Below are 19,306 nucleotides of genomic sequence, written 5' to 3'. Positions count from 1 at the left end.
TAAAGATGGCCTGGGTAGAGTGCTACTGTCAGCCTTAGTGGAAGAAAGCTGTTCCATCTGACCTGCTAGGAAAATATGCCAATGACTGGGCACAACCATCTCCCAGCCTCCCCAGGTGAGAGTTATACGACTGCTTGAGACTACAGAGGGAGTAGATGGGTGAGCCTGGTTACCAGAGCAAGGCTTTGGTTTCTGTGTTTGCTACCATTTATCTTGTTCAGACAGTAATTACTGAAAGCAAAATAAAGAGCTGGTCACTGGAAATTAAAGTCAAGTTTCCTGGCTATGGTCTTCTGATCTAACCATAAAATTATACTTTTCCAGTAAGTGAAAGCAATGAAATGGTGAAAGAGTGATGAAAAAATAATTCAAACAGTTGGTATTCTGTGGAAGGGGGACTGGGCAGCATGCTCTCAGCAGGTCAGGCCAGTGCTTCAGTCTGTGAATATTTGAATAAATCTGAGCAAAAACTGATATTCGTTTAAAATGAATAGCAGAAGGATGGCAAATAAAATATGCCACAGCAAGGAAAAAACAAACAAGCTGAATGCAGCATTTTATTTAAAGGCTGAATTAGGTATTATAACTTCAAGCCAGTGTTCGTCAGAGGAAATATTGAAACAACCTCTTGAATCCTGCCTTATATTAGGTACACAAAACCAAGTTTTAAATATTCTTTTTGCTTTATATGTTCTCAGGGTCTCCTTTCAACCTATTTTTTAATCAGCATATTCCTTCTGAATTGAAGAATAAATGGGATCTGAAATGAATTTAGTTGGACATCATCAGCTAGCCACTGCTGATGGATTTCCTCTTGCTGAAGGTCCTCATTTGTTTGGTAAGTCACCAAATCAGGTTGAAATAGCAAGCTGTCCTTTACTCAGGAACATAGAAGAAAATGGACTGAAATTTCAAGTCAAGGACATGTGAGAGACATGTGCCAACCTTCTTGAATCTGCAATACTTACAAAAGAAATAACAATGGATCTGTGGTGTTAATGTAATCCCACACACTATTGCTCTCATCACTGCTCATAGCAGAGCCTGTAGTTTGTTTTTGTAACACTCTTCTAATACTGAAAACCATTCAGTGAAGACAGACCTTTGTATGCAGTCTGGTTGTTATCTTCCTGCGAGTCGTTTAAATCAAGCTGAGCAGATGTATTTCCAGTTAATTAGTAACAAAATTATCCTGCAATGTATTTGCATTGCCATATTATGCAAATTTATGAAAGTAATTTCACCTAAATTAAAGTCTTTTTCTTATTAAGACTATTAAAAACTTATCCTATTAACTTCAGTGCACAAGAAAGTTTATAAAGCAGGCTGGGAAATTCTCCTTGCTCCGGTCCCACTGAATATTTCAGGGCTACATATGGGTTTGCTAGTGAATGAAAATTTCTTGGTCAATATTTTGTAAGCATGGGGTAGCTGTCTTCTACTAAGAAAAAAAGAGAGAATAACACATTTTTTAGCTTTATGTTTGACTGGGTCCTTCATTGACTAACATGAAACATTGAGTATTGTGAGATATGCAGAATGCTGCAACACTTCAGAAGTTTCCACAATTCTGCCTTTTTGGGTGCTGGAAAAATGAAAACATTCCAGTTTTATCTGTCTGAAACAAGAATAGTAGCTGGGGCTTGGAAGGACTCTGACACACAGAGCCACTCCAGCTGCAGAGCTCTCAGAAGTCAGGAACATCTCTCAAGTCAAACCACTTCCAGTCTCCTGGCTCCATACAGCTAAACTAAAGCACTATCACTAATGATAAGCACAACCCATTCCATTATTGTGTGTTACTGCTTTTTATCCCTCTCTGTGTTGGGGTTGGGTGGGAGAAATATTTTGGAGTTGTTAAAAAAGTATATGCAAAGAGCTAAAACACTTCCTCGCAACCTGTTAATTCTAGTCTCAGGCCATGATATACAAGGAGGAGAATGATAGTCAAATCTAGTCATCATTTAGAAACTCCTGAATAACTGAAATACTTCAGATTTTTATCAAGATTTACCCCCAGTATCTACTTTATCAGCAATTATTTCATTATTTTTAAAGAGTAATGATCAGGTAACTTAAAATACTAGGAAAAATGTTAATGTGTAAAATACTTTCCATTCACAGGGAAATCTTACAAGTTGTGAGGCCTTCATAAGAGGGATTGTGTCTCTCATTATAGATCTTCAGACCTTAGCAAAATGGAGATTTAATTCAAGCTGACATTTCTGTAAGAGAAAGAAATAATGTATTAAGGGGTTGAATCAGGGGACCCATTAGGAAGGAGACACAGCACACCTGCTGTGTTTCATTTAAGCTGATTTTTGTTTAGTGGGGCGTCACTCCTATGTGGTGTCTTTTTTGCTTTTATAGCAGAAAAAAAGCCTGTCAGAAATAATATGCAACTGAGTCCACAGAGAAAGTTACTCATTGTGCAAATATGACTCTTCTCTTCAAAAGACTTGTAGGAATTGGTTTTTCGTCTCAATTTTATATTTGTAAATTACTTACTTTTTTTTGAAATTCAGTTTTGGCAGGAAGTGACTTGTGAACCCAAGGAAACAGGAACAAAGCTTTTCTTTTCAATGCCCTTAGAATACAAATTCTCTCAGGACTTCTCACACATCACAGCTCACAAGGTGAAAATCGTTGGCTTACAAACATTAGCCTTTATACAAACCAGTTTCCTTTTTTCAAAGATACATACTAGCATTCTGTAAAAAAAAACCCTTGGAAATGTGTTTTCTTTTCATCATGATTCACTTAGTCTATGGGGAGAGTGTCCTTAGACCTCAAAAACAAATTTAATTGAATCTCCAAACATTAGCACCAGGTTCAGATCTTTCAAAAGAAACGTCAATTGTGAGTTGCTTGTGCTGTGAACCTCATCACCATGGTAATTCCAGGGCACTTCTATATACCTAGCCTCAAGATTTCTAGTTGCAGGAGGTTTCAGAAGAGCTTAAAGAAAAAAAAGAAGGGTTTCCTACCTTTCAGTAGCTGGAAGTTGTACGTTGTCATTTTAACAGTATATGTCTAAGGTAAAGCATCTCTGTATGTCTTTGGAGTCAGTGTGTTCTACAGGTTTTCACTTCTGCAGTTATAAGTCCCTGGAAAAAAGGTCCAGAAATGCAGATGAGGAAGAATCTTTAACCTAGTAAAAGTCGTTCCCTTCCACCCTGTCTTCCTGGAAAACTGCTTCTCTTTATCTAAATCCCTACTCAGGTGACTTAGAAACATCCCAGACCTCTTTACAGAAAATATATCTTTGAAGAAGTGGCCAAAACCAAATTCATAAAATGATACAATCTCTATAGTATCAGCATGCAAAACCAACTTTATCTTTCTTGCAGCTCTGGTTTTCCCAGTGATGGAAAGGGACTCTCTATGACAAGAAAATCCAGAGGTGTGTGGGTCTTCATGGGACCTTTCTCACTGAGATTCTTCCCTTCCTCAGTCAAACTCTGTTTTTATTTCACAAGCCCCATTGGACTGAACAGGGCCAGCTCTGTGAAGAGTGGTCCAGTTTCATACCCTGAACTAAGAGAAAGTGACACAGCTACCAAACTGTATTTTTTAACCTCTGTAATTTAGGACTGAAATCCCGGTCTCCTTTAAAATCTTTGGGAGCTTTGTAGTTCACTTTAGAGCTACAACAGATGCAGACTGATCTGAACTTCTCCATTTTGCTCCAAATTGACCGGACACAAGCTGTGACCCAGAACATGGTGAGGTGCATTAGCAGAGCACTGTGACAAGCCTTGCTCTAAGGCTTGGCAATTCAGCTGGGACAGCAAGACTGTTGCAAAAAGTTATTTGATAACCTCTTTCAATTACCTTTGAAAGTTTTTCATATTAGGGACAATATGTGTTTTAAATACCTGTACTTCCATTACCTTATTTCTTTCAATGGTCATCACTTGCCCTTTCTCACAAGGGACTGAATTAATTTTCAGACAACAAATCTCTCCTTCAAATCTTAAATGTAAGCCTATATATTTGTATGGCACCTGAATTATATACAACATTTGACTCAAACTGTCATTTCTATTATAAGTAGCACACCTCTGAAGTAATAGCTCCATTCTGTTTTCTGTGAAAGCACCTTATATAGAAGTTATTAGTATGCAAGATATTAAGTGTGAAGCTTCAGATATCAGAAATAGAATTATTTCTAGGAACCTGAAGAGGTAATTCAGTACTATTATACACTTAGTTTGAATGAAAACCATTTTTTGACGGCCTGAAAATGTTTTCTTTTAACATGACATTAACAAGACAAGAAATGCTACCCTCATTACGTATGTCCCTGCTGAGAAAGAAATTTTTGGGTGAATAAGCACTTTTAAAAGCTGTTTTGGAATGGAGAGGGAAGAACATGAAAAAAAATTACACCTAACAAAGGGGAAAAGAAAGCAATACATCTAAGCTTCTCAATGAAAGAACAACCAAATGCCATTGAAAATTGTTGTAGGCATAGAACAGTGCCTAAGAGGAGCTCGAACAGCTGATTCCTTTTAGGTAAATCTGCATTTGTTCTAGTTATGCTTTTTTCTATTTTTCTTTTAAAGGTAGTAGGGTCAAGTCTCCAAACTGATTAAACAGCTTCAAGATCATAAGATATGTTAAATAACTACTCGTCTTTAGCACCACCTGGCAGATGATGCAACATCTGGCTTCATCCCTGTAGAGAAGATAATTAGGCTCATAACTGACCCCCAAATAAAAAGGAAACAAGCCAACACAAATTAAAACAGAAAATCTTGTATGTATAATAATTCTGAAAAGAGCAAAACCAAACAGAGTGGCAATCTAAGAAAAAAAATTTAATGAGAAGGACAGATTGGATGGGGCTTTGAGCAATCTGTTTAAGGGGAAAGTGCCCCTGCCCATTGCAGGGGATATGGAACTAAATGATCTTTAAGGTCCCTTCCAACCCAAACCATTCTATCTTCTTATACAGACGTGTCCAGTACGGCCAAAGCACTTTGGCCTCTTTTTGAGAATTTAAAATTTCTGTACTTATCTGTTAATCCATTCAGCTAAAACATGCTTCCTGTGCTATGGAAGTGGTTAATCTGACCTTACAAAATATTTATCGATAAAAATTTTGTTGTAACTAAAGCACAATAGGTACAAAATTACGAGGCTAGGCTGCTTGAAGGAATCCCATCGAATGATAACCAAATTTTATCCAGGTAAATCCACGCTGGGAACGGATATTGTTTCAGACATTTACAAACAAGTTTCTCTGTAATGAAGTTAATCAGTAAACTATATAACCTCTGGTCTGTGTCACTCCTTTCTAATCTTAAAGAAAGTTCTCACAGTAAAGAAGGCAACAAAATACAGACAGAGCAGAATTAAAAAGTTTTATTTATAGATAGTCTTTAGGAGGAAGAAAAAAGAAAAAGAGAGGGAAAGGAAGACTGGGCACCTTAAGGAGAGTATTTTACTTCAAGAAATGGTCAGATTGAACCCAGCCTGAGGTAGGATATTGCTGTGTTCTTGCTTGGATGTTTTTGCCACTATTCTTGCACTCTTCTTTGAAATTGTAGGATGTAGAAGGTTTTTTTTAAGCCAAAAGATTTTTAAAAGATGCGCAAATAATTTGTTTGGAATTAAATTGCGATTTTGTTAATGGCTATGCCATGGTTTTCGAATTACTTAATCCTGAATACTGTTTTTTCTTTATGTTCCTTCATGAATATCAAAGGAGAGCCAGATGTTCATATTTTGAACCTGCCCAGAATTTTATTCTCTTCAATTAGCTTTATATTAGTGGAACAATAACTTTTACATTAACGATCTCATTGTAATTTCTGTAATAGTCTGCATAAAACCACCTTTAGTCTATACATAACCTCAGTATAATTCTACAAATTGAAAACACTTTCTTTAGTTCCTATAAGGAAAATTACCTTTAGTTTCCAGAAGTCAAATATTTTTTTAAGTTTTATGTAAAATATTCTGTGTAAACTTGAAAGTAACAAAAGCAAAACTCTTCAATGAGTTTCATTTGACAGTGGAAAAATATTTGTAAGACAATTATCATATCCATGGGAAGGTTTTTAGTAAGCTTTCCATATTTCTGTGAAATGTTTTCATTGAAAAACATCTATTTGCAAAACATAATCTAAAAGATCTGCAGCTGTAAGTAACATCACATTTGTGTGTGTGTAAGCAGTCTTTCCTTAAAAATGTAAAAGGTATGCTTCCAAAAAGAAAAACAGATAAATGTTTCAAAATAGCTGAGATCACACAAACATAAAATGTCGGTGTAGTCCAGTGCACTCATTTCTGATTTCAGTTTCACTGCTTAAACTACTGTGACTCCAATGATTTTACTGGACTGCTTATGCTTTAGTCGCACGAGACAAGTCCATCACAGACTTCTACGAATATGTCTCTGGAGAAAAGCTTATGTACCTTCCCCTTGGCAAGATAAGATTACTTTTCTTTTGTGATAAGAAATTATTTGGTCTAGATTCTGATGTACAGGTCTACAGGTATATCATGTTCAAGCCTACTTAAAACAAATCAAACAAAAGCCCCTCAAAACTTTTAGCTAAAGTGGGGGAACCTACATAATTGCAACCTCATTATCTTCAAAAATCATACTGGATGCTGACCACTTTGCAGAGTTTCAGCTGTTAAGTCTCTTTTACGTAAAACAAGACCATGTTCTCGCAGTCTCTCTCAACCCTGTTTTGTTCTTCCTTTTCCCTTCCTTTGCTCTGGGCATGGACTCAGTTCAGCTAAATTCTTTAACTATGCGTCTGATACAGAAGGAAGAAGGTGATATAGGCTTTTTGGGTTTTATTTGCCCATATTTAACCTCATGCATTAAGACTTGTATTTTTTTTTCCTTCAGAAGCAGAGTAGAATTAATGATGGTGAAGATTTTTCTAAATACATGTGTAACACAAACAGTTCTACAGTGGTTTAAATAAACACCCAATCTTGTCTTAGGATGTGCTACAGTTCTTTAGCAGTCCTGAGTTTTTTAACCAGCCCTAAGATTTTTGATGTGGAAGGAATATTGACTTATCTTCTTGCTCTTTCAGAGCAAGAGCTCTTCCAGCTCTTTCAGGATGCTGGTATACAGCTTCTGTGGAGTTTCCTGTGGATGGCATAAAATTAAAAGTGAAAAATTTCTTTCATTTCATTTTGGGATTGTCCCACTTCCCTTCAGTGAACTCAATCAACTAAGCAATTTCCTAAAAAGCTAATAACAGCTTAGGTTTCCATGGTGAACAGATTCCTTTCCAAACAGACACTGAATGATTGTGCACCCCACAATTAACGCCAGTTTTTGTACCTGAAGTACCTTGACCAGTCTTAATAAGCAGCAGTCTCAACAAAAAGTAAATATAGTTAAAAACCTACCACCCACTCCTTAAACCTATACCAGACATCAAAACATTGTTGTCCTACTCTTTTTTTGTCACCACTGTGGCTGGCAGGTATCAGTGACAGTTTGCATTTGATACATGAAGGTGTAACTTCCCTTCCAGGCTCTTTCATAGAGTCCCAGATGCCCTCTGTATGTGTATATTGTTTGTTTAAATGGTATAAACTTGGGTTTGGGGAGTGCCTTCTGTTACTCTGCTCCTGCCAGTATAGTACTTGGGGCCCTGGCCTCTTCTGGAGCAACCAGATGCAACTGTAGTTAAACTAATTGTTAGTAATATATGGGACCATTATTCTCATTCAGGTTTTTGTCACATTTTTCCTGACATACATCTTGCTGCTTATTCTGGAACTGGAATCTCAACATTTGCTATTGGCAAAGATGTGTTGTGGGCAGGACAGCAACCCGACAAATCCAAAACACTTGCATGGCTTTTGCAGCATGTGAAAGCAGGAAGGGCAGAAGGCTGCAGATCAAAAATGTGAGACCTTGAAAGTGAAAAAGTAGCTGAAATTAAAAGGTTAGTTTCTGGCACTAACTGAAGTGAGACAAAGGAGAGGGAAGGATTCCCTGCTATAGATTTTATTTATTTTTGTCGTTGCAGACGTTCCCTCTTCCTAACTGTTAGCATTTTCTCGTTGTTTCTGATTCCTCAGAAGTGAAGGATACTTACCCAGGACCAATTTTATGTCAGTAAAAATGTTTTTGGAATTCTTCTGAAGCACTGTTAAGTGATGGTCACCAATGAATATTAATCTAAGATTTCCTTGTAAATACTGCTGTTGACTCAAATAAAAGTGGACTGGTCATCTTCCTGGAAATATGCACTATTTTTCTCAGACTCTCTTCTTGGAACTATTAAAGGCATGGAGTCAGAGTTTTCATGAAACAGCAAGATGTGGCTCTCTCCAACAGAAAATATGAAGTAGTTTGCAAATAACTTTCAAATTCCACTTTTCAGATGTTTGACATGGGCTTGATTTTAACTACGCCATCCAGGGACTACTAGATGTTGTTGTACCTGTAGTACAGGAAAAAAAAAGCAGACTTGAGTTGTTTGCAATTTTAAACATGAAATTTAACGAGCAAAGTTAAGGTAGTCTCCAGATATTGTGTTGATCCTTACAGGAAAGGTTGCCACTCCTTATACCACTACCAGGTCTGTTGTTGGCTCAGAGGTGATTAATGCTGGCTTACAGAGGTGCTTCCTATGAGAACTGCACAACTGCACTGAATGGCACAGGCTCGTAGGGGCTGGGGACCAGGCTGTAGTGGCTGGCTGGCCACTGGAAGCTGGATGGTGAGAAAGTTGCATTTCACCACTTATATTAGGAATATTTTCCCTATTCCTTCATGGTAACCTCACTTCCATCTTTCAGGCCCTCTTGAAGGTTTATTTCATGTTCTTAGCCTTCTAATTGAGCCTCACCCCTGTAATTTTTCCCTAGTGCTGCTTTTCTCTGTCATAATGTATTCATTCTGAATTAAATAAGGATTAATATGATGTTTGAGTCTTGATCTAGCTTTCACCAATGCCATAGGATTTTTGGCATTTGTTTGGATTTCTTCTATTCTGCTATAAGACCTAATATGGGTTGCTAGCTTTCATGAGGTGTAGATTGATCTTTCTTGTAAATTGAATAATTATATGATTATCTGCACAATATCTTTCAAGATTTTTTTTATATAAATGCCAGTGCTGGACATTTTCACCCATGACAGAGGAGTGGTTGAGGATGACTAAGTTATTTTTAAAACTTCTTGCAGTGTACTTGTGTAGCAAATCTGAGCTCAGATAATGCAGTCTTTATGTTTGTGCCTGGTTTTTGAGATAGATGTCTGGAAGTGGAAACTTCTCTAAAAACTACAGTTTCACAGCAGTAATAGAGATTGGTTTTGCATTATTATTTTCCAGGTGTCCTTTCAGAACCAATGAGTTCTCCAGTACAAGAAGCAGATGTGTCACCTTATGCACAGTACAACAGTGTGCCATTTCCCCAAGTTCAGCCTCAGATTTCGTCACCGCCTTATTACCCCAACCTAGGCTTCTACCCTCCGCAGCATGAGGAATGGTATTCCCCTGGGATGTACGAACTCAGGAGATTACCCTCAGAGACCTTTTTCACCAGGGAGACAGACATAATGGATATTCCTGCAGCCAAAAAACCTAGACTGGGTCACTCTACAGGAAGAGTGAAAGGAGAAGAGCTCTGTGTGGTCTGCGGTGACAAAGCCTCTGGGTACCACTACAACGCCCTTACTTGTGAAGGATGCAAAGGTAGGATGAAATCAATTACAGAATGCAATTCAGCTAATAAGCACAGTGGTTTATGAGTATTTTTTTACTTTCTTGTTAATTTTATCCAAGTTGTTAAGCATTTTAGAGATCTACATTTTGATATTTTGTACCCTATTCTGTATTTTCCCCAAGACAGATTGGCAGTGTCTTCCACCACTGTCTTGTGATTATGCATCACAGTATGCCAGCCTATGGCTCTTGAGCACCAATAGCTCTTGGTAAACTGAAAAACAACTTTTATGTGGAGCCTAGCAGCCTGGCTCTGCTGTTCACAGAGGCTGCTTATGTCATTCTCTGCCTGTGGAAGGAACCACACCCATGGAGGCTGCTGGGAGTTCAGTGGCAGGCTGCCCTAGAAAATAGCTGTAAAACCAGCCCAGGTGCCTCCTGTAGTGTGCATTGAAAGGAAGTGAAAGCTGTCAGCCCCTACTGCAGCCCCCACCTCTCAAAGGATATGATCGGTGTCTTCAGGCTTGTTAAATAAGAGGATTTCTAGTTCTAGACTTTCTTCTAGGGATAGCTGCTGTCTCCAGGGAGAAAGCTTCTTCAGGAAGCAGGTGGTATTTGTAGGACAAATATCTTGCTTCTTAGAAGAACAGTATTCACATGTTGGTATCAGGATAAATGGGATATAGAAAATCATTGCCATTATTGGAAACATGATTGCCAGATATTTTAGCAGAGAGGAAAAAAAGGTTATTCCAACTATTAAACCTGAAGATGGTTATTCTGTGATAAGGCTGATGTACAGAAAAATAGTGCCCCAGTTTTGCATTCTGTTCTGTGAATAAATATTTCATAATCATTTTTGTTCTACAGATAAAGGCTAAAGCATGGAAACTACTGAAGCACTAAAACATCTTTATGCGGAATTCACTGTCACAAACAGTGGACTTTGAACTAATTTTGGCCTTTTGCTTTATCTATCACAAAATCATTTGTGAGGAAACAACAGACCACACTAGTCAACCACTCTAAACATGAATACAGTCAAGAGTCACACAGTTTATCTCAGAAATTCCAATAAATAAGAGATTAGTTCCTTTCTGCTGTCTGTGTGAATAGTCTCCAAGTCAAAAACTATGAATTAACTCATATGAATGCTGTCATTACAAATCAGATTAAACTCAGTTTTGATGTGAAGATTCCAAGTAGTGATACATTTATTCTGATAGTAAGCTATTCCTACTGTTTATTAACTTCATTATTAAATGTCTTAGCAACTTGTCAGACTTAAAATTGCAGACTTTGAAATTTCTAAAGAATGTTTCTAGGAGAGAGATTAAAAACCACCAGGCAACTATCCAGACTAAAACCCATACTGAAAGGAGATATGCATCCACCTCCCTACTGATTCAGTTTGAATCACTCCATGTAACCATAATTTTACTGCTTTATTGGGGTAATCTATTTTATGTTTTTGTTCTGTTTCATGACAGCAACATCAATTACAAAGAATAGTACCCATGATCAAACACAGTAAAAGTTGAGTTATTTAAAGATAATGCATTCTGTTTCTACAATAAACTTTAGGAGTTATTAAAGTACCAGCTGATTCAGTAAAATGATATGCTGAGGACGGTAATTCTGTTTGACAAAATGAAGCAGATACTATGTTTTCTAGACCTCTGATCATTCCTGTATATCTGTGGAATTTTTCACATGGATATACATTACCTTCAGAGCATGGAGACCAAAATTAGGCTCGGTACTTCAGTTGTGCTCTTATCAGTGCAGTAGAAGAACTATCTCCTATGTCGGTGTCTCACTCCCAAGTATGAGATTAGCCCTTCTTTTTGGCAACAAGACTTAATTCATGCTCCATGAATGTCCAAAATAACATGCTGATCCCTTTCTGCTCCATTGATGCTGTGGATGCTCTTATTCAAAGGGAGAGGTTTTGCACATATTTTTATGGGATTCAACCCTCTGTGATGAATATGCTAAGTTTAAAAAAAAAAAAATTTCTTTCCTGGGTAATGCATTCAGCAACACCTTCCATTCTTTTTGGTTTTCTTTCTTGGGCAGAAGGAACAATATTAAGATCTTATTTGTTGTCTCTCATGAAAATATTCATCTGAAGATATTGGCAGGAGCATACACTGCTATATACTTTTTAATACATTACCATCCATTGACAAATATGTATGAACTATTTAATTAATATTTTATATAACATTTACAGTAGAAGGAACAATGCACTATATTTAAACCTGCTACTGTAAAGGCCATCTCTGAGACAACCTATACAGACAGGTATCAAAGACATTCTGGTATAGCCTCAGCCTGCATAGCGATATTGGATTTTAAGGGCCATTTCCAGATGTTACAGAACAAATTTGACATAATGTTGTGCTTGTTTAATAAAGCCACAGAATCGGTTCTGCTGAAAGAAAAGGTCCCCATCTTTAAGGTTCCTTCCAACCCAAACTATGCTATAACCCTGTGAGTCATTGCAGATTTGCATTATGAGTTTTTGCAGTATTCAAACCACTCCTGTGCTGCTCGATGTCTCTCACAACAGACTGAGAATTTTTCTTGCAAAGAAGGGTCCCTGCTTTAATCTTCTCCTCACTAACACCCACCATTGTGGGCAGAGGGAAGGAATGCCGAAAGAAGTCTTGATAGTCTGTCAGAGCAGAGCAGGTGCTTTGTTAGCAATTGTGAACTTCAAAAACTTTTAAATTTAAAACCAATCAGGATGGCAAACAGAGATATTTCCAAAGCTTTCATCTACACTTTTTACAGCTGTCCTCTTTCAACTTTCATGATTTCCATAAGAAAAAATCAGCATCAGTAACACTGGAGCCGCTCTACCATAATTAATCATATTCATGACTATCTGAGAGAACAAAGTGAATTCAACATTTCCAGCCAACATAAGCTTTTTGTAATTTGGCAAGATCAGATAAAAGTTAGACTGTGCCAGAAAAACCTTCAGCTTTTGGGGTTACTCACCCTTTGTTAGTTTAACATTTGCCATTTCTGACTTACTTTTAAATTTTAGTAAAACTCCTCCTGTTATAGATAGTCATACATAAAGTATTTCAGACAGTTTAAGTTCATTTTGAATTAATAGTGAATAATAGATATATAATTATCATTCATACCAAAATTTAATTTCAAAATTAATTATGAAGAAGTCTGTTCAACAAGATGATTTAAGAGTCACTTCACGATAAAACTGAAGCAAGAGTAGAGTTAAGATTACTTTTTGCCAACAAAATTATTTTACTTTTCATTTCACATTATTTCACTTTTTCAAAACCTTTGTTTTCAAGAGAAAATATTTGACTGCTTGAATCTTTTTGGTTCCTAGCTTTTGTATCCATAATTTTGCATTCTTCTTTCACATTCTTGCATATCTTAAAAAAATTCATTTACTAAAGCTCTTTTTCTTTGTTCCCCCATGAAGAAGCAAATGCACACCTTGTGGATAGGTTGAGTGATAAAGTCATCAATCAGTCTTAGAATGTCATAAATATTTGTGCAGAGCTTTTCAGCATTTACTACTAATTAATTTGTCATAAATTACAGGATTTAAAGTTAACAGAATTTATAAATGATATAAAGCAGATGCAGTTGCCTTTAACTGACAGTAAGAACCTACAGTTTAAATCCAGGCCTTTTTCTCCGTTCCCTGACCAGTAAACGGTAATGTATTAAAACCATGTGAATGATGAAGAAAAAATAATGCCTGGGGCTGCTGGAGATTCTAAGTAATTTGCATTTCAAAAGAGACTGATGCCAGTCAACTGCATTTATTTGAAAAGCAGCCAATAAAATGGACAGCATGGAAAAGATTTCAAGCAGGAATTATTGCAGCTTCAGAGAAATGCCAGATTTTTTTTTACCAGGTAGTGGAATTGTTTTACTGGTTGCTACACATTGGTGCTTGGAAGAGATTATGCAATTATAAGAACATGGATCAAATTTGGGAAATTGTCATCTGACAATGGCAAAATCATCATGTCATCTGTTATCTTGCTTAGATTCAGTGGGATGGTAACTTTGCTGTATGCATTCTGCAAATACACAGACAAATCCTTCAGATTCACATCCGAATTTTCTCTATGATTTGAATATGGGAGTTTGGGTCTTATCAAGTGCCTTTTTTAGTGCATCAAAGTGCCAGCTTGGACAATGATGAGTTTATTGTACCAGCCAGTGGTGATAAGAAAGCAAAAGATTTTGGATAGCTCTGGTTAATGTAAATTTACACAGGGCTCTAGTTTGAAGCACAGTATAAATCAGTGATGTGCCAGTAGAAGCTCCCATGAGTTTATTTCAAAAACCTGCCCTCATATGGAAAGGAAAACTGATTCTCTCTGTATCTGATGCTAAATAGTCTCTGCTAAATGAAGAACAACATAAAAAGATTGTGATGGTACAGTGAGTCATGCTAAAAATTCAGGAAACAAAGACTACCTGTGCAGGTGGAATTAGGTGACAGCTTAACTCATCAAGTGGACAATATTTAGTGAATAAGGCTGGAACATCTTGTAAACAGGGGAGGAGTACATGTACAATAGGCAATACAATGCAGATTCCTCATTAAACTTGAGGGGGGGTGAGCAGACCAGTACGTGGAGCTCCTGTTGCTCCCAGGAACTGTGGGAAGGGTGATTAGGTACTCAACTCTTTCTGCATATCCTATACCTTGAGAGACGTAATAGACTCATATTTTTTTTCACCAGCTATTTGTATGGTGTCACCCTCCGGCTCTAGTCCTGGTGCTCAACCTGCTACCGGCAGGTTTCAGATTTAGGTCTGGATTTTCACAACATCCACAATTCTAGGACCTTAGTTGGGGTTAATGTCTAATGTTTGGTGCCATGATTTATTGTGTTAATTTATTAAATTATATGACTTTGATATTGTTGTCAATACAAATATCAAGAGGGCAGTCATTCAGACACTGAAAGAAACTTGTGGCAGAACATGTGTCATTCAGAAAATCCAGTGCAGATGGAGGTGCTCTTCAATTTGATGACTTTGCTTCTTTGAGCGTTTTCTTTCATCTATGTCACTGCTGTGTTGCGCAGGATTCTTCAGAAGAAGTATCACAAAAAATGCAGTATACAAGTGTAAAAATGGAGGCAACTGCGAGATGGACATGTACATGAGAAGAAAATGCCAGGAGTGCCGTCTAAGGAAATGCAAGCAAATGGGCATGTTGGCTGAATGTATGTATACAGGTATTTGCATCATATAGTCAGAGTGTGCATCAAATACTGTATTTGCTTAATTAGTCTGTTTTTAATAATTAAGGTATAAAATATGTCATTTGGCAGGTGGGAGGTGTATTAAAGATGATGCCATGCCTCTGCATCAAATCCCGTTGAAAAAGACAAATGCACATAGAAGCAATGAGATTTTGTTAGCAGTCAGGGATGCAAGGGTGTAGGAGCTGAGCAAATGGTGAAGGAAGGGCTATCCTGCACTAGATGACAGCTACAACTCTGCTTGAGTGGGAGGGAAGAGCAGTCAGGTTAAGCAAGTCTCCCAGGAGTGAGGAGTTTGCAGTGTTGGGGAAACCAGAGCAGGAAAGTCCTGGCGCTTTTATTTCCTGCTCTTTCTGGGGCTCTCCCTGTCAAATTCTTGCTAGCCAAGTCCAAATTTTGGCACACAAACAATGCCATTTTCAAGAAAAGAGTAAAAATGTTGCTAGCAGGAAGTTTCTGTGGACTTGCCAAGTGTATGTTCCCAGACCTCACCCAGCAATCAGGAAAAGGCTGCTAAGGGCTAGCCCTTTTTTATAGTCTCATTAGCTTTTCTTATGGCACTATAGATTTTCCTGCCTTGCATATAGGCACATAGGTAGAACTGTCTCCAGAAATGAACTTGATGGATTTTAATAATGTTTCATATTAAAGTAAATATTCTATTCAGATGAACCAGTTTATAAACTTTATTGAGCTTCAAACTGGATAACAGAGAATGACAGGGATATTTGAGTGCAACTTCGAACATGTTTAAAGCTCCTTTTTGAGTTACTGCACTATTTTTCCAAGCTTGCTCCTGAAAACAATCTGTATACATCTGCTATTCTGCCTTCCATGAATAGGACTACATTTTATTTTTCTTGATGGTTCCAATCACTTTAGCATATACATATGTGTGAAACCAGTTTAGGTTCATACAGGAAATTAATCTACTTGGAATTTTTAATATATTTTTATCCTCTAATCTGATCAGAAGATGCTATATTAACTGTTGGTTGTGTGAGAAACAATAAGCTTCATCAATATTTGGAAGGCGTTGCCAGCATAATGTAATTAATCTTTCATTCTGCAAATTGAACAGGCTGCAAAGATCCTGAGATATGACATATTCTTGAGCAATACATAAATATGTGAGCACACAACACTGTGATGACAGAACTCAATGTGTCCTGCAGTGTCAGAGGAAAATAACTCCCCTGTGGACCTAATCTCTGATCCATTGTTCCAAAATTTTGAGGGTTTGAAATAGCTTGATTCACTCAGCGTGACAAAAGAAACAACCCATTGCTGAAAAAAACCAGGTCAGTGTAAATAATACTGACTGGGACCACATGAAACTTTTATACTGGTCTATCATTTTCACAAACTGGCATATGTGAAATAAAAGCCAGTGAGTGCCACTGCCATCTGACTCTCTCTCTGCAATGGAAACGTGGGGTATCTCGTGTTGCTCATGACTTAACCATAAGCGTGCTCTAATGCACTGCAATGAGGATGTTTGGCAAGGCACTATTTAATGGCTTTTAAGTAGGAGTGTGCTGTATAATTGCTTTTAGTTCAAGGCAATACAGGACAGTATAACATGTAACTTCTAGTAGTATAGAGCATTTATGTGAAAAAATATGACTAGGAAATAAAAGGTTACCTTGAACTTTGTTTCAGTTGCACATTTTGTAAGATTGTAATTGCAGGTTCTGTGGGTTCTTTTTCCCCTCTGAACAAGGAGGTAGAGTATTATAAATATTTATGGCATGGCTACTCAACAATCCTACTCCTGCCCTCTATACACAAAGTACAGACAGACTAAAATTACTACCCATCAGTTTCAGTAATTTGCTGTCATTTTGGTCTAAACTGCAAATATTTGGGTGAAATGTCTACCTAGGGGAGACTCTGGTTCTGCAACTCTTCCTGGAATTTAATACCCATTGAAACCTAGATACCTCTGAGGTAAAAAGTAAAGTCCTGTCTCACACATGAGTTTTTCAACTGACTTAAATGGAGCCAGAATAAGATGTCAAGGTAATACTCAGTAGCAGGAAGCGTGAGAAAAATTTGTCTTAATGCTTGAGGCAAATGTAAAGCCAATTTTCCCTAAGAAGGCAGTAGACCAGACCCTAAGCTGGTGGAAAAAAGCACAAGCCCATTAACACTACCAAAGGATGCACTGAATAATTTAGAAAAAGAAATCTATGGTGCTGTGTGGCACCGCAAATTACATGGCTCAATACCAATTATTATCTCCATCGTTCCTATTCCTTCCTTTCAAGGTATTATTTGCTGGTCTTATTTTAATCATGTAAATTTCCTCTTCTCTCAGCAGTTCAGGTAGCTTATTTTATATAGGGCTTAAACAGGAAATTAAAAACATTCACAACGAAATTCACTCTTTACATGGTATCTTCCTCCACATCATATACTCACCGAAAGAGCTTATTTTCCTGCTCTGCATTTTCAAAGATGAAGAATGGGAAGAATACTTGAAAGAAGCAAAGAAAGAAAGAAAGAAAGAAAGAAAGAAAGAAAGAAAGAAAGAAAGAAAGAAAAAGTCAGTCCCATGCTGATGGGTTTATTTTTAGATGAATACTTAGCTGTTTACTTGTTCATTTGTGCTTTCTGACTGTCTTCCACAGCTTGTGTAGGGTACCTATTGTCCCTTTCTTTTGTTAGCACAAGCAAATTGATAATTTTTATGACATCCACTCAAGGATGTTCCCTGGTCTGAGGTACTGAAATGAAGCCTAGAACAAAAAAAAAAAACAACAAAGAAACAAAAACCCCTCCAAACCACAAGTGCAAAAATCTTTTTTCATTACGGCAAGAGAAACTCTGTAATAAAGCCAGGGTTTTATACGGTCCTCTAATACAATGAATAGCAAAATGACAAGACCAACTGGTAAAGTTTTAAATAAATACATTTTAAAGGTACATTTGCCGGCCTGAATTACTTTTTACTCTTCGTATTTAGCTGTTGGTTTATCTATAGTGACACAGTAGTAGATAAAGCCCTGGATCCACTCTTCTTAGCAGGCTTTCTGTCTGAAGATTCTGCACAACAGATATAATATTGCTTAAATATTATTGAAAATATCCAGTGCCCTTTGTGTAAAAACAGATGCACCTGGATTACCGTATTGGATCAGATGAGGAGCAGATGAGGAGCACACTTTCGATGACAGTCTTCCAATTGCTCCTATTTTATTGCACTTTGGTTCTGGTCTTGGAGCACAGGAAGAGATTTTTTTTGGATAAAACAAAACCAAAGGCATAATCCAGCACACTCCCATCACTAACGGGTTTTCTGTCTGTAAGAATAGATTAGAGCTGGTCCAAAGCAGGACCCGTAACATGCTCATTGTGTGGATGCTGGATCACCATAAACAACTGTTTTGCTCTGCAGATGAGCTCCATCTGGGCTAGACTACTCATTAGTGTGTACACAGCATGACTCATTAGACCAAAGATAATGACACATGCAGGAAATGATCTGCACAGGTAAGCGGGTTTGTTGGTGTAAAGGGCATTCACAGGCATGCTTATGTACCTATTCAGTGCCTGAGGCATATATAAATCAAATTGCTTTGTGTTGGATTATGTGTTCTAGGCCTATTAACCGAGATACAGTGCAAGTCAAAAAGGCTCCGGAAAAATGTGAAGCAGCCCCCAGATCAGACAGTCAATGAAGATAATGACAGCCATGACGTGAAACAAGTAACATCTACAACTAAAATATATAGGGTAAGAGAATTCTTGTAATAGTTTGTACAGTACTGGTGGTTTTTGTTAAATGTGTCTAGTATAGTGAAAATAGAGTATTGCAAACTCTCTGGAACCGTCTCTATTAGTTAAAACTCGATCCTCCATCAAGCCAAGGAAGTACCTTGAGTAGAGAAGTCAAAACTCTATATATGCTGTAAAGCATCTGTAAAATCCATACAGTATTTTTTTTCTGTGGTACATATGTCAGGCATATATCACATATGGTGATGTGTGATAATAAAGCTTGAACATACCTAGTTATTTGCTAAACATTTCCTTATTTCTAATAATTAACTACACAAACCCATGCAGTTTAAAAACATTATACACCTCTCTTCTGTACACTTCTACAAAAACCGCAGTGACAAGCAAACCTCTTATATGCTTGGTCTGAAGTGTGAAAAATAGAGGTATGGCTTTTGCCTAAAGCAAGAGATATTAGATCATTTCTATGACTGTATATCATGATGGGCTCTTTTTTTTTTTTCTTTTTGCCAGTATAGGAGAAAGTAGAGTTTACCCCAGAACAGCAGAACCTTCTTGATTATATCATGGATTCATACAGTAAACAACAAATACCACAGGAGGTGTCAAAAAAACTAGTAAGTATAT

General features: G+C 37.3%; 1 protein-coding gene across 2 annotated transcripts in view; it reads left to right on the top strand.

The window, feature by feature from the left end:
- Positions 1-700: 700 nt before the first annotated feature.
- Positions 701-19,306, top strand: part of NR1H4 (nuclear receptor subfamily 1 group H member 4) — a 31,780-nt gene continuing 13,174 nt past the window's right edge. Inside the window, exons 1-5 of one of the 2 annotated variants that reach the window (XM_027739211.2) lie at positions 701-838; positions 9,327-9,689; positions 14,756-14,908; positions 18,540-18,673; positions 19,198-19,296. In XM_027739211.2, coding sequence (XP_027595012.1) covers positions 754-838; positions 9,327-9,689; positions 14,756-14,908; positions 18,540-18,673; positions 19,198-19,296 — 834 coding nt within the window. In that variant the 5' untranslated portion in view covers positions 701-753. The remainder of the gene's footprint in view (positions 839-9,326; positions 9,690-14,755; positions 14,909-18,539; positions 18,674-19,197; positions 19,297-19,306) is intronic. The other variant, XM_039383992.1, reaches the window with a different exon arrangement.

Source organism: Pipra filicauda, unplaced genomic scaffold, assembly GCF_003945595.2.
Source record: "Pipra filicauda isolate LSUMZ 115617 unplaced genomic scaffold, ASM394559v2 scaffold334_size1588553_pilon, whole genome shotgun sequence".
NCBI lineage: Eukaryota > Metazoa > Chordata > Aves > Passeriformes > Pipridae > Pipra > Pipra filicauda.
The sequence above is the reverse complement of the archived record's forward strand: the minus strand, read 5'-3'. Positions and strand labels throughout refer to the sequence as shown.